Here is a 16,901-nt window from a genome sequence, read left to right as displayed (position 1 = left end):
GAAGACAGTGAAGGCACTAAGACATAAGGGATTTTTCTAATGCATTGGCTTCATTTCTGTCACCAGACCCAAAGTTCACCATAAAAAAGGAAAAAGCCACCACTGATTCTTCCATTTTAAAAAAGTGGTCTTTTTGGAGGAGATAAAAATGTTATTTTGCTTTTCATACCAATTGCAACTGACAGGGACAGCAGATTGACAATGGCAAGTATCCAATATTAGTGCAAGCAACTGTGCTTGTAAAAAATATTTAAAAGGCAACTTCTGAAAAGGAGGAAGCTTTAACTTAGAGGTGAGACTTTATTTTTGGGGCTATTTTTAAACACTTTTTCTATTTTAAAGACATCTGTTGGAAGCAAAAATAACAAAACTGATTACACGCATATCTTTTTTATCTCCCCTTATGGTTGTGTGTTTTCTGTTACATAACTAAAGACAATTAGTACTAATAAAGGAGCTGAATGCCATTTCTTAAATATTCATGTGACAGATTGCATGCTTAAATCAGGTTTAGCTTCTTGAGATATAGTTTGTTTGGGTTTTTTTCATAAAATATATGACTTAAGGACCTCTACTAGCCAGCTTCTTATATATATCTTTGTTTTTAATGGTAGGAAAAAATATAAAAAAATTAAATATTTGACAAAATACCTGAATCATAAAAGCCTGTCACAGGCTGTTAAAACATCTTACATACTTGCAAAATGTGCCTTGCAAAGCAGCTATCTATCACTTTCAACATGAAACTTTTGTTTCATGATTTTTGTTTCAGAAGGCTCACCAGATAGTTATTATAAAAAAAATTAGAGGCAACATAATTAGTCACTTCAATTAATCCAACCCTTATTTTCTTATCTATGATTATATGCCCAAATATTGGTGTATTACAACTTTCTTCTCTCTGTGAAATTATTGGAACTTTAAAAAAAAAAAAAAGTCCAGTATTTATTATTTTGTCAACAAATCGTTGCAGGCATTAGATCTGCTTTAGCAATAAAAATATACAAAAATTTCTGTAATCATGTGTCAGGAAATCTGTATTAGCCTAGAGTAGGCATCGATCGCTTCATGTATAATTTTTTTCTTACCACGAGATTATAAAATTTCAATTTTAATGATGATATGAACTCATTTCATTAGACAGAAATTGGAAAGATGTGGAGAACACTCATAGTGCTGTTCAGCTAATACATTGCTGGGTAAGGCTTTAAACATTTAAGTTATAGTGATGGGCTGCCCTGATCCTGGCAAGCTGTATATCCAAATCCTTCCACGTCAGGGTTTCTAGACATTTGCCATTGCTAGCAGGAACAAGGATGGTTGCAATTCATGCAATGGGAGAAGCATGGACTCCTCACCACCACAGCCCCTCCTCCATTAAGACAACACTCAGCCCCAGCATCTGAAAGCCCACTGCCTTCAGTCTTCATGGAGTTCCCAACCCACCAAGAAATTACAGTGTTGATGGCTTATTTTTTCTACAGTGACATCAAACATTTATAGTGAGACATATAAGAATATATATATATTTATATAAATATATAAAATATTTATATAAAATATATAAATAAATACATATATAAAATATGGCATTATTTTCCAGAGAGATGATACATTTCACAGGCCACCTTTCCTTATCCATATTTCATTGTCATACAGAATTTTTCACAAAGTACATTAAAAAATCAACCTCAAAAAAAAAAAAATGTTGCTAAAGCCCTCCTTATGTGAAAGCATCACATACCACAACAAAATCAGATTACTTCTCTTCCAATTAAAAAGACATATAACACCATGGCAGACAGTGAGTTTGATTATTTAAACCCACTGGTTCTTTTTCTATGCTTAGATGCAGGCAAATTATTTTTACCATAGTCAAAGCAAGCAACAATTGTGTGTCACATAAATGAAACGTGTGGGTCTCAACACCTAAGGTCAACAATCCCCCCATCTCGTTGACATTGTTTTCAACAGGAGTTCCTCATACAGAGTAAGTGCTTTGGTAGAATGTACCAAGACAACACAGAATAGATACATCTTTTCAAAATAAATAATCAAATACAAAGAGTAGTACTGTAATGGCAATTTTTTGTCCATGAATATTCTATATTAGTGTGAGCAGTAAGTGGAGGAAATGTAAGCCCTGTTGCACAAACTGAAGCAATGCACAGACAGAGGAAAGCTTTACCAAGAGCTTCAGTGCGACTGTTATCCTTTCCAGTGGCATAATTCAGTGATGGGTACATTAGAATTATCAATAAAATAATTTTAAAAAATTATCTTGGTATTTGTAGTTATAGTAAATAATAAAATTAAATCCCTTCTGGAAACGCTTCCTTTGCTCCAAAAATTCATTTCTCTTACCTAGAACAGGTCAGTGTGTATGCATACAGATTTATACACATTTGTAAATCATTCCATAACCTTACTTTTTGTTTGTATACAGACGTATACACTAGAATCATTGTGTAATATTTGGCATTCACATGTTACATTTAAATAAAGTTTATTAAAAAACAATTATATTAAATACAGACTAACAGAATATTCATAATATATTTTACAGAAAAAATAGCCATGTCTTTATTTTAGAAATACATTTCTTTTAAAAGTTCTTTGAGATTTTTATAAAACTTTTTACCCGTGAAGACAAGTTTCCCATCAGACCTGTAAAAAAAGCTTTATCTTTAAATCCTTGTGGGTTTTTTGGTTTTGTTTTTCTTTTTTATACTTTTACAAGCTTAATGTCTATAAATTCTTTAAAATACAAAACCCAGTATCTTTTGGGATCAAATTGGTCACAGGCCATTCTTTACAAAGTCAGTGGAGACTCCCTGATTCCATTCTGAAGTGCCTTTTGTTTTTTCTCTCTCTGGGTATCAATAGTGCAGGTTTACATGGGAATTCAGAGCTCCTCACACATCCCATGGGAAGCTCGATGTGTGTCGGTGGCAGGGTGCAGCTGCAGCAGCATCCACAGAGGCTGCAGCTCCCCATCTGCTGCAGGAGGCAGAGCTTGTTACTCCACACACAGTGCAGTCCCACAGTGTTTGCCCAGCCCCTCCGAGGTCTCTGTGAGGTCCAGTGGCCATGCACAGATGCCAGAAGAGCTGGCACACAGCCCTCATTTGCTTTCCAAGTTATAGCAGTGGACATCTCCTTTTCCCTTCCCATCATACCCAGGAAGTGGCTGTCCATATTTATCCACGCACCAGCAATAACCTCTTTTTCGGCCTTTGGATGGGCGACACTGAAACATAATACAAGACTCGGTTAGCACGAATTTTGTTTTCTCCACTTCTAGTATTAGACAGCACGGATCCCTGCTCCTTTGATAGCTGCACTTCAATATCCTGATTATATCTGACAGAATCAAACAGAATATTTGTTACCACTACAATAAAAATTCACCTTCTCTCCCCATCAATCCCTCTGGATCTAACTACTCTGTAATTAAACTGCACTGAGAACTACCAGAAAATAGGCTTATGAAGTGCTCCCTATCACATTTGACAGCACAGCTGCCCCTTTTGAATGCCATACAACAATATGGGCTAGTGACTGGGACCCATCTTTAGAGAAAAAATTTAGCAGATATGTTCTACGCTAATGCACAGGTCTGGCAAAGACAACCATTGCAGCAAGAAACACACTTGGTTTGCATCTGTTTACTGGAGGAAATTCAGCAGTGTAGCTGACACTTATTAACAGATACATAATTCTTCTGTAGTGTAATTATTCCAAAAACTGCTAGGTGGCTTAGAACTTTACATGCATATTTTCCTATTAAAAAAAGTTTGTGTATCTACTAGTCTACAATATGTTAGCTTTTAGTTACCTGCTGGAATTTGCCAACAATGCTGACCAGTCTGAAACTATTACAGGCAATAACACTGAACCTTTTCCAAAGCAGTAATGCAGTAAATACACATTATAAAGTCTACTACATAATAAGTAATAATGCTTATCCCAAGAAAGGCAAAAACTAGACTAAAGGAGATAACATGCTGCAGGCTGCATTCAGTATGCAAACCTGGACAGAGTTACATTACCATGAACCTCTGTGATCTTGCGAGGGTTTTACCCATTCATAAGCCATACACAGAATCTCACTGTGTTTGCAATGGTTTGCAAGTGTGTCTTGTCACTGTCAAGACACAGCCTCCCTGTCAGCTCATGTTTTGAGATTTGGTGATAGAGGATTTGCTTCAAATGCAAACAAAGGTGGCTGTTTACTCAGGACATACTGACAAAAGATGCAGTGACACCAACACACCCAGTTTCCTGCAGTTGTGCCTGTTCCATTGCCAGTATGAAGGAAGATTGGCTAGACTGGTGCTGCTTATGTCCCTCAACACTGTCAAGTCTATCATTCAAGCAGAGCAATTGTTGCCTCTGAGATCACATTCAGAGTAATTGAAGTTTTCAGAGGTTCAGGCTGGTACAATCTGGTAAACTTCACCACTATTCCTCTACTTCTTGTTCTCCAGAGTCTCACAGGCATGGCCTAATGTCTCAGGAGGCTATGGCAGTGGCTCACATAGGTGCCTTTTCCATGTGCAAGTACACAAGAAAACATTAATCAGGTGTTAGGCTTCACATGCTGCTCGAAGTGACTGATCCTTTCCATGTCTAGCTTTGTATCTCAGGTGACAGCGCTACCTTGGACAGAACTGGGAATACAGATTACTTTGGGACACCTTGCACCAGCACACTGGCCCATGAGCCAACTAATTTGTGGCAGCATGGAGTAGGGTAGACAGACACTCTTTGCTAAGGCCTTGTGAAAGGGAAATGGAAGCAGGTCACACAACAAATTTTCCAAACAAGTCACCATCCTGCTTATTTTATTTTACTTTAAATTAAGTAATGTTATTCAGCATAACTGCAAATTAATCCATCCTTCTGATATATTACTGAGTAAAAAAGCCCAATGCAGAAATAATGCAATGTCTTCTCTTCTACAAATCTGCAGTCCTTCTGCATTAGCCCTATGAAAATGGACAGCAGCAGGATGACAAGATGCAGCTTAACATACATATCAGCTTAGTTTTAGAAGAGGGTAAAGAAGTTCAAACCTACTGAGAGAACAGCTACATTAATAATTCACTGAACTAAATGGTTACTTGCACTTCGGATCTTTTCTATTACTAAATCTTTAAACATAACTCCTACAACTTATATTTATTGTCTCAAAAGCCTGACTAGAGCTTACATGAATTCTCCAGGATCTCCATGGATGACTGCTCAACATCCACTGATGTTAAGGGAAATTTTTCTTCAGTTTTGGTGGTGAATGACTGGACTCTACCTTAAGTATTATTAACGTTTAATGGCTTAAAATCTTCATGCTCAAAACAGAGGAATTAATAAACAACAGCCTTTGCACAATATAGTTTTACAAAAAGAAAACTTAGCCAGCACTTCTAGAGTTGTTTTCCCAACAAAGTAGGCACAGATGGAACCCAAAGAGCACAGGGCATCTGGCTGCCAGCCTGGTGCTCTGGCAGTGAAACTACATTTCTGCTAATAATAGTAACATAGCCTCCCCTTTTAGAAGTACTATATGAAGTATGTTACACAACTCTCGCTGATTCATAGGCTTGCATCACTTTCAAAACAAATGATCAATTAAAGTTCTCATGTTGTTGGAGGCTTTGATTGCTTTTAACAGTTGCACAATTAATTTTCAGGATTAATTACTACACGAAGTTAATCTGCAGAAACACCTTTCCCACTACTATTTTTTTCTACTTCTTCTAGCAAATCAGTTTGAAAAGCAAAACCCTTAGATCATTCTACAGCTGAAATAACACTCTATGAGAAAACAATTTATCTTTTCCAAGTGATTTTTTCGTACCCACTCAGCCATGCTATCAATAGTAAAGCACTTCTGATTAAAAAGCAATGCTTTGATCCTGAAACAGCCAACACACTCTACAGAAGTGGTAGACAGATCATATGGAAAAACATATAGATCTAAATATTTGTTCTTACAAATTTTGTATTCCACATACATTTCTAGGCTCTGCCCAGCTATTCTGTATGACTTCATAAGTTTAAAAAGTTGGAAAACTGCTCAAGCAGCGGAGACAGTAATTACTTCTGATAGAAACACCAGCTGCCATCTTCCATGCCACCTGCCCCTCTCCCTTTCCACAAAGAAATGCCACAGAGGCATTTATGGGGCACAGCAAAGCATATGGTATCCCACTGAATTCCTGGTCAGTCCAGAGGGCTCCATGGAGCTACAACCATGGCCTTCAGGAACAGACTGCAAACAACCTTGATATATACCTCAGGCCGTTTTGGCTCCTGGCAAGAGCAGCTCTGTTTTCAGTGGAACAATGCCAGCTCACATTTAGGTGAGTATCTGGCTCCAGTATACAAACACGGGGCAATTCTAGTAATTGCCTCATATAATAATTCTAATTTCATCAAAACCTTTTTTCCCATGCTTGAGGTAGGAATGTGTCTGTATCAACTAATTATGCATAAATAGACCTATATAGGAGAATTGAATAGTACATCCTTACATGTATGATTAAGACAAAGAATTATAAATTTTAATAGGCCTATTTTAAAGTTTATATATAAACAAGAGGTGTGAAATATTTTTCATGTTATACCCTAACATATAAATTTATGCTCTTAGAAGTGTTTCACATATTCAAATTATTCTCCATGGCTGTTCCTGAAAAGTCAATTTCTAAATATCCACAAATGTCATGAAAAATAAGTGCTTTCAACTTGACTGGAAGACTAGATGACCAGGAAGGCAGAATATGTGAGTGCCTCCTGAATGAGTTTTAATGGTGCCAGCGTGATCATAACTTATCAGATTCCTACCATCCCAAACCTATTACATTCTCATACTAGACAGGGGTTTGGCAACTGTTTCCAGAATTCAAAATGCCTAGCTTGCATTTATTTTTTAATACATTTGCTGTCTACTTCCTAACCTATTATTCTGAATTTTGTGACAATAAAATATAATTCAATTACAGATTGAACATGGCTAATAACGGCATAAAAAAAATAATAAAACAGCTTAGCTTTCTGTTAATGAGATTAGATACCGACTCACAGTATGTAAGATACCATGTTGATGCTTCAAAAAGAAAACCAAACACAATTGTCACAATTCCTTGCAGACAGTTAATTTGATCTGGACAGGACTCACTTCTCAAACTGATGTATTTTTCCTAGGAGTTAATTCTATTTACTCCTAGGCAACTATTATTTTTGGTTTGTATTTTGCTGGTGAGAAAATTTTGCTTGCTTAGAGAGGCTGTCTCCCTAAGTCCCATCCCTGAGGGCTTGTTCCCAGGGTTGATCAAGATTCATTTACAGAAGCAGCAACCCAAGTGAATTTCATGTAGAATGTTTATTCATGTGGGCTCCATTTGTGGGCATCTCCCGCAAGACCCTGAGTCATCTCAAAGTACCATTGAAACTACTAGATCTGTGTAAATTGGCACAGTGCTTGACAAGGCTGGCTAGATATGAAAGTGTCCCTTCATTCTCTATGTATGATGACCAGATGGGCTATTGCACATAGTGCAGTAACCTTTCCTAAAGAAGTTTTAAAAGTTTCCAGGCAGCACAGACAATACACAGAGGACAAAAGTGTCTATTTGCTTTGTACCAACACTTTATTCTTGCAAATCAGGTTCTAGGAACAAATACTAGGTAAGCTTTCCTATTTTTTTTCTTAGTATTTCCTTTTTTTTTGCCTTGGTGATAAAACTATGACTGTACTTTAAAGTACAGTCCTCCTTTCATGTAAGCCACTTTAATACATGCTTACTGTGGATCTGATTTACTACACACAATGCCAAAGACTATTTGCAAACCACTACATTTTTGCAGACAAAGCAAAAACCTCAGACTCTAAAGAAAGATGAAAGGAAGGTCTACTGAACAAAGTAAATACCAGTCTGTAGTCTTCTATAATACATAGAGAAAGAAAAGGGCTACAGCACATTTCAGTTCCTTGAACACAGTCAAATGATGTGCTGTTCTAGAGCAGCTAAGAAAATACTTTTATGACACAGGCAGAAAACACAGTCCCAGTCTCACTTTGCATAGCAGTCCAATGCATTTTCTGAAAACAAGCAGATTGAGATGTGAGCACTGCTCTCTGGTAGTTTACATGCAGCACAACATGGCTGATGCAGGCTTCTCAAAGCTCCAGGCAACAAAAAGAATCTTCCCCTGCTTGGGAGTTGCCACCACCTGCTTAGGAAAAGCTGGGAAGCATAGAAAAGCTCAGCAGCATGTACCAAATGTCAAACAGCACTGTCAATGCTGGACTGATGGCAGAAAGTAAGGCTGGAAATCTCACCCCTGTTATAAATGCTCTGCCTGACACTGACAGCTTATTGCAGAGCTCCAGGGAATACTAGAAAAGGAAAGACTGTTTCTAAGAAAGCTGAAAGCCAAAAAATGGAGAGATACCATTCCTAAAATAAGGTTGCCTGGTCAGAGGTTGACCTCTTACTTCCAACCAATGAACTACATTAGCAGGCAGCAGAGAGTCAACCACTCCTTTGGTTACCAGAGACAGAGAGGCTGATTAGAGTAAACCCGAAGGGAAAGACATGATGGTCCACAAACAAAATCTGTATGTGAGAAAAATCTTAAAGAAAACTTTGAATTCTGGAAATTTTGGAACTATACCAAGAAATATATATTTGGAGGCAGGCCACTAACTAAACCATGAAATTAGATGGGATGTACACATTAAACAAAGAACCTGACACATCTTGCACTTCCCCAAGTTCTGAATGAGCTTCAATGGCAGCACTAAATGGAAAATGCTGCTGTAGCTCAATCCAACACAACTAAAGCATAAATACCCACAATTTTGGTCAGCATTTGTCAAGAAAGGTAACAATCTCAGAATCAGAAAGGGCTGAAAAGCCATCCTTGCTGCAGAGTAACTACTAGAAGTATCGTTTTCACGATAATATGCCTTGGATTTTGGGAGCAATCTGTGTAGCACATAAAGGACAGATACATACCTTTCTCAAGTTGCTTTATGTAATATGATCCAGTGTAGTTCTTCTAGGAACCCTCGAGCAGCTATTTACAATTCAAAGCATTGATCTATTGCAGTCATGTGGTGCCTGCAACATTAGCTCTGTGGGTTATTGTAGAGGCACTGCTTTTTTTAAACCAAAGGGCATTAGTATCTAGGACACCAGTCAACCCATGTGTGACTAGGTATGAAGTTTCTCAAACGAATCTGTTGTCATGATCAACAGAAAATAAAAATACTATCCCTGTTTGACAAGGTTCAGCACTATTGGATCAGGACCTAAAACTGGAAATTAGCTAGTTTCTCTGCAAAATGATATATAAAGCACCTTGCTAGCAAGATCCTTCAACAAAGACACAGAAAAGGTGAAATGCCTTCATTAAAATGATCAAAACCCTGTACTTACTTGTTTTTTCTTGTAGAATCCCTTCTTGTCACAATTTGGAATATGAAAGCCCCTGGGACTCAAGACATTCAGGATCTTTAGGTGGTTTAAAGTGTCTTCCATTTCTCTACGACATGGACCCTGTTAACAGGCACGTTTTAGAAAACACAGATGAAATTTCACTCCCAAGTTCCATCTTTCACTCAAGAGTTATTAAATCTTTAAAGCGCATAAAAGCACAAACCCAAACAAATCCATTAAAACAAAGAGATGGCTGAATATGTCAGAAGCAGATCATTCACAAAAAAATAAAATTCTGACTTTCTGCTCTATTCAAGATAAACTGATTTCTAAAGATTGAAGGCCCTGTGCTATGCTGAGGCACATATTGGCATTTCCAGTTGAATCCCACATATTCCTTTGGGAAGGCTTAACCAGTATGGAATTCAGTCACATATAATATAACTTGAGTTTGGAAAAACTGGCCTTGCACCAAGTGGGAAAATAAGAAAGTAGGCCACTGGATGTACACGCCTAGATAGGCCTTCCCCAATGACATTTGATTTTTTGTGACTCTGCTGGATTTAAATGAAATTAATTTAATTGAAAATAAGTGGTTTGGCATAACGTATATATAAAATGCCTCAACTTTGGACAATTCCCAATTTCAACTGAGTCAAATAGATGCAGTCATACAGAGGACTAATTGCACACAACAGTCTCATTAGATAAGCACATCACTTTTTTCCTCACTTTCTTCATCTGCAAAAAACTGACAACAGGTAGTGAGGATCAGCTCTAGGAGAATGAGCCAAAAAGAGTTTCCAGAAGCACTTCTAAGAGCGTGTCTCAAACACCAACTAATCATATCTCAAGGCAGCTCTTCAGGGTAGGGACTAAAGAATTATGAACCCCCCTTTGCAGTCAGAAAATCAAGAGCAGAGGACTTCACATTTTTCCAGAGGCCAAGAAGGCAGTCAGTGTCAGCAGTGGCATCAGGATTAAAGAGTAACAGCCTACAAACTCTGTGCTTAGCTGTACTTCTGGTTGGGTATATCAGTGACTTGTGCCACCAGCCCACTTTTTCAGCAGAGACAAGAAAAAATTTATTTGCATGGTTTCATGGTTTAAAAATATTTAAGTTGCTGCATTGACACAAAGACTCATTTGGTGCTGTTTTTAATTAGCGAAGTAATGACATGCATACTTTCAAGTGGTAATATTAATAGCTTGCTCATGTAAAGGACCTTTAAATGTGTCTGAAAGCATACAATCTCCATAGTACTACTGGAGATTAAAATTGAGTTTTTTGGTCAATAAAGACCTTCCTTTTTGCCTTCACATTTTCTTTCTGTACCAGTCTCACAAGTTCTAAACATGGGCTTTAAATGGCTTCTCTTACTGCTCAAATGCACTGACTGCAAGTGACAGACATTCAGAGATTTGGTCCCAAATTAGGCCTACAAAAAGATCAACAGCTTTTTAAAAATTTTTGTTTTGAAGGAAGCTGCCAAAATCAGCCAGACCAATATAAAAAACTAACATGTAGACACAGCTGACAAAGGCACCTTTCCCTGATGGACTTATTTCAGATTCTTAAAGACACCAGCAGCCCTGGTGAACTGGTATACCTTTGCTCATAGACCCAACTATCACTACTCATCCTAGTTAAAAATCTATTTCCTCATAGTGACCAACCTTCATGCTTTTAGTGATGGCACTTCCCATTTTTGGGAGGGGGACACACTGGAAGGCAGATCCTGAAGTGATATAACTAGATGGCTGGACGTCAGGACAAACTAAAATTGAAGATTGTCTTGGAAACCACTCTCTCTTCAGGCAGAGATTTTAAACTGATACAAGTTTCAACACTTTCTTGTGAAGATGAGAAGCCATGTCTGTTTTCAGCATGCCTGTTTTGATGAAATGCCAAAGTATATCCAGATGCTTTTTTCAAGTCATCTGGCCTAAGGTACAGGTTATCAGCTGGATGTCCAGGAAGGGAATGACTTTTGCCCTCATATCAACCACACTCCGACTGCCCTGCAAATTCACTGGGCACAGTCAATAGGAAGTAATGGCAGCTCATGTGACCACAAGACTTTGCATTTAGGCAGTAGCACTAAACAGCAACTGCTTGTGGAGGTGTTGCTTAGCATGTCTTACAGTGACTGACTAGTCAAGATCCTAATCCTCAACTCAGCCTAAGTTTATCTCCTTTGATTTGCACCAGGAGTATATGAACACAGTGCCACTACTCTCAATGTGAAACATCTTCTTTTCCATTATTGCAACTCAATTACACTGTTTGCAACCAAGTTTAATAATGACACTATTAAACCTGTTCCGAGTCCACTCACACAAATGTGTGACAATTAAAGGGAGGAATAAGAACTTTCGACCTCTAAGAAACTTTAGCGAAATTCATGCTTGTATTCACGTAAACATCATTACGTCAGTCCTATGTGTTTCCTGAACATAATCTTCTTGGTCTGCTGATTGTGTATGTATTTGCAGAGTCAAAAGATTTACCAGTGAAAATGCCAGAATGTCCTAAAAGGCTGTAACTATTACCACTCTTTAGCTATTTAGTGTAATTATTTATCTTGTCATATGCACAACACACACATATATACAAACACACACACATTCACATGCTGGCAAATGCCTTCCTATTTACAAAAATACTTACATATTCAGTCTCTTGTTTGGATTCAGAAGAGAAATTCAATGTATCTGTACTCTGTGAATCATATTCAACTTTATAGCGTTGTGTATCTTTGGCTTGCACTTTCCTGATGATATCTATTTTGATGTGTGGTGGATGTGACTTGGAATCTGGCACCCTGTGAGAGTTCAGAAGGGCCAGATTTTCTATGCTGCTGCTACTCCTGTCTTCTTCCGAATCACTGAAATTTCCTTCAAAAAGAACAAATGCAGAAGAAACAATGTTACTTGGCTGCCAGCTGTGTCTGCAAGGACATAGAAACATAGAGTTGGAGTTGGAAAAGACCCTCAAGGCTCCTCAAGCCCAACTCCTGGCCCTGCACAGGACAGCACCACGAATCAAACCACATGCCTGACAGTATTGTCCAAACGTTTCTTGAACACTGTCAGTCTTGCTGCTGCGACCACCTCCCTGAAGAGCCCACCCATCCTCTGAGTGGAGAACCTTTTCTTAACACCTAACCTCTACCTCCCCGACACAGCTTCATGCCACTCCCTCAGATCCTATCACTGCTCACAAGCAAGAAGACATTAGTGCCTGCCCTTCTGCTTCCTCTTGTAAGGAAACCGTAGAGCACGATGAGGTCTTCCCTCAACCAAAAACCGACTACATTAGTCTGTGTGTGTAATTCTCCTTTTTACAAAATAGCGATATACAAAAAAGATTTAATATGAAGCACTCCACATGTATCAGCGCCTTTGTTGCCAGGCCATGAGTTCTGCAACGGAAGCATTCCCATGCTCGGCCGCACCGCCTGTCCCTGTGCAGGCTGTACCAGGAGCTGCAAACCAGCCCCGGCGCCCCGGCAAGCACGGCCGCTTGCCCCGGCTGCCGCTGCAGTACCGCCCGCCGGCGGCAGGGGGCTCCCTCCCCCGGCACCGCTGACTTCAACCCCACATAAAGGCGGCCGGCCCCGGGCACTTACGGGCTCTGCCTGCCCCAGGGCCGTAATTTTTTTTTTTTTTTTTTTTTTTTTTTTTTATTTTATTTTAAAGACGTTAGTACCATCAAGTCTAGCCCGCTGATTTTCCTGGTTCTAATTAGCTATTTCTTTCCTCCCTCCCCCCTTAATTTTATTCAACACAGAACGGGAAAGAAAATGAACAGCACACTTTCACTTCTTTCATTTCTTGGTGTACAAAACACATTTTAAAGGTAATGGACAAAACCTGCCATTCATCCTGTAGTGGTTCCAAGGACAAACACTGTTTTCATATTGAGCTTCAAAAATATTTTCTCTTTAAACTACCATCCACAAAAAAGTCAGCAGAACCACATTTTTCTAACATATTCCATAAGTTCAGTGTTACTGTGCCTTCTAAGGTATTTGTCTATTCTGCATTTCTCTCTGCTAGGAGACTCCTGCAGTGTAACTACTTGCATTTCCTTCAGGGAATTTTTCCAGTTAAGGTATTCCTAGCAGCTAAGTAATAGCTGAGCCCCACCAGTTGCTGACCACCTTCTTTCTTTCTTTTTATTTTAAGGAAATACTATTGGGAGTGCACAATGATACTAAAATTATACTTGATGATTCCCCAATTAAAAAAAAAAAAAATCACAAAAGTTGAGAAATTCAGAGCTAAAAGTCCATGTTCACATAGTTTGTTGATGCTAAATATTTCAACACAGGGAGTACAGTGGCACTGCCAATACACAGGAATGGAGGAAGGAACATAAGAGGAAGAGGGTTCTGAGTTAACATTTTGGTACTGGTGGTTTTAGTGCAGCCACTACTGGCAATGGACATAATTAATTAGGAAAATCCAAATCACAGTGCAAATGGATTAAGGAAGTTTAAGTCCCAAGTCCAAATTTCCTGGCTTTTGTGGGTTTAACTCAGACTCTCAGCGGTATTTGAACATATTTTTGGTGGTTTAATGTCCTGTTCTGAAACAGTAGTGTTTTTCCCCCCACACTCTCAGTGAAATTTGCAAGAAATTAGTCACTAAAATGATATAAACATGAACCTAGGTTTTCTGCAATCAGCCCAGTTCATTAGGCTTTCTCTTCTACCAAAAAATAAGCAGAAAATATTCTTAACGTGCACTGAGTAACCATGACCATGTCTGGTCATTTCAATTTAGGGAGGCCACCATAGCTCAATATTACTTCTTACACTTCAGATTAAAATGATCACATTGCCACATTTTAAACCATAAAGCATATTTGATTAACTCAGTTTCACAAAACTTGATGCCATGCTAGCTTTCATATCCTCATAAGAGAAACAGAATTGCCATGAGTTACCAATTCTCTTTTTTTTTTTACTAGATTAAAAATGTTGCAACATAACACTTTTGTGCCCCAAAAAACAAAGTGGATTCTGCTACGATGCTACTGTAACATACTGTACCCTAGACCAGCTTCTAGGAATTTCTGTGAACTAGGAAGGACCAACAGAACAGCACATGATGCAGCACCCAGCTGCACATAAAGGAGATGATGTGAGGAGAGGTGTGTGTACACCAGGAAGTGTTGGCTTGGGAGCTGAGAGTGGAGTGGTCCTCATGAGGAAGCGGGCACTATGTGTCATACAGGTTCTGGGTACTTCTTCCTTCTTGCATAGCAGGTTTGCAAGCTTCACTCTTTGAATGTGAACTGTAAGGGTCATCCTATGCACTTTTTAAGGAATCAAAAGCTCCTACTGATTTCAAAAATTAGAGTTCTCCCTCAGCCAAGAATGCAGAAATAAGAATTCAGCTGAAAAATCTTTCCATATTCATCTAAGTACAACTGTCTCTTTCACTTTTTCAGTCACTGCTGAAAGCACTAGCCCTAGATTGAATGACACCAACTCCTAAGTACCAAGAAGACTCTTTTTGTTTCCAGTGTTACTCCAAGGATGAACAGGATGAGCCAAGCTCATGTGATGAAGGAAGCTACTCGACGTTCCAAGGAGGTTAAAAATTTCAGTTAATACCTCCAAACTCCCATTCAAATTGTCACAGCTTGGAAGCAGCACATAAATAATTATAATAAGGCATCTCCTATTATTCTAACAGGCAGTTAACTGGAGCATTGGTGCCACTTTCTCAGCTAAGGAATGGCTAATCAAAGAGTCCCTACAACCTGGCAGAAAAACCTTCTGGCTTTTTAAAAATGGAAATAGTGGAAAGCCTTTTGACACATTTTTCTATTAAAAAATGTTAACATACTTGCTGTTGGTTAGCAAACAGTTTAATTAAATGCTTGCATAGAGAGACTGTGCTGTCTCGATCTGAATCCCAAGTTTCCCTGTCTTAAGTATTAAAATGTGCATGCTAACAGAACTTTTTCCAACTATCCCTTCCTTTTCAAACAAAACTTGTCCTGTGAACATCTCACTTTCAAGACATGGAAGAGGTACAAGAATTCTTCGTTTGCCCAAGGATTTATTTGCAATAGAGACAAAAAACAACGTCCTCTTAAACACTGTTGTGCTAATGCTTTGCTCTGAATAACCACTTTTCCAGGCCAAAGGAATTTTAAATTGTCTTTTGTTTCTGCCTTTTTCTCTCTGTGCTTAGCCTTGCCTGACTTACCCACGCTGCAGGGCAGGATTTAGACCCCATTCTCTCGAGTTTTTTGCTCACTCTCTTTCCAGGTACGCCGGGGACAAACTGCGAGGATTATATCCTCTCTCTCTCCATTCAGGCTCTGTAGCCTGCCAGTCCCATGCACCCGCAGAAGCCATATGCAATCCCTCCCCCACTCTTTTTTTTTTTTTTAAAAAAAAAAAAAGAAAGCAGCTCTGCCTCTTCGGCGAGGAGCTGCTTCTCAGCATCGGCGTCGAAGAAAACCGGTATACACATAAATGAGGTGGAAGAGGAAAAGTGTCCTTTCCTTCGGCCAGAGCACACCTCTCCAAAGCGATCCCGGGCTCGGCTACGTGGCTACGGGCAGAGCCCCCCGCCCAGGGGCCGGCAGCGGGCGGACAGCGAGCGAGGGCCGCTTCCGGAGACACAGCTCCGCCGCGGGCTCGCCCACGCCTCCCCGCTCCGGCTGCTCCCTTTGGAACTTGAAACAAAAGAAAGCGACACACATGCACACTGAAGGATTGAAAAATAAAATGAAAACGACAATGAGGGAAAAAACCCAGCCCAACAAGAAAGCAGCGAAGAAGGAGAGCGGCGCGCAGGAAAGCCCCCCCGTCCGCGCCTTAGCCCCTTACCTGCAGCGTGCGGTCCCGGCAGCAGCAAGGCCCGCAGCTTGCCGCCCGCCGTAGCGTTGGTGCAGAGCCCGCGGCCCTCGAGCAGCGCCTGCAGCGGCCGCGCCTCCTCCCGCCGCGGCTGGCAGCTGAGCCCCGCTCCGCAGCGCTCCGTGTAGATGCCGCAGGGCTGCCCCGGCCGCAGGGCGCAGGTGAGGCAGCAGCCGCAGCCCGGCTCCCGCACCCGCTCGGCGCAGTCGGGCTGCAGGGGCTTGCACTGCTGCAGCGCCCGCGCGTCGCAAGGCTCGCAGCGGACCACCGGCCCCGCCAGCGCCGCCGCCGCCCGCCGGACCAGCAGCGCCAGCGCCGCCGCCGCTACTGCCCACAGCACGCCGGGCCGCGGCACCATGGCAACCGGCGGAGGGGGCCGCCGGGAGCCGCCCCCGCGCAGCCCGGCCGGGCGCTCGCACGCCGCCGCGGGCGGAGGCAGAGGAGCGGAGCGGCGCAGCCCGGGCCGCCTCCCCTCCGAGGGGCTGCGGGCAGCGGAGCCGCTCGAAGCCTGCCGGCGTGAGGAGGCGGGGAGCCGCGCTGCCGGTACTCGCACGCCGGCACTCTCTGC

The 16,901-nt window shown here is 40.7% G+C and overlaps 1 protein-coding gene across 1 annotated transcript; it reads right to left on the bottom strand.

Moving 5' to 3' along the window:
• Positions 1–280: 280 nt before the first annotated feature.
• On the bottom strand, positions 281–16,691 carry IGFBP3 (insulin like growth factor binding protein 3). The gene is made up of 4 exons (XM_014877314.2): positions 16,307–16,691; positions 12,121–12,347; positions 9,450–9,569; positions 281–3,250 (listed from the first exon to the last, which is right to left on the bottom strand). Exons 1-4 carry the CDS (start codon positions 16,689–16,691, stop codon positions 3,125–3,127), a joined length of 858 nt encoding a protein of 285 aa, XP_014732800.2. The 3' UTR covers positions 281–3,124.
• Positions 16,692–16,901: the final 210 nt, after the last annotated feature.

This window comes from Sturnus vulgaris, chromosome 1, assembly GCF_052056855.1.
Source record: "Sturnus vulgaris isolate bStuVul1 chromosome 1, bStuVul1.hap1, whole genome shotgun sequence".
NCBI lineage: Eukaryota > Metazoa > Chordata > Aves > Passeriformes > Sturnidae > Sturnus > Sturnus vulgaris.
Note: the sequence above shows the minus strand (reverse complement) of the source record. Positions and strands in the feature narration are given on the sequence as shown.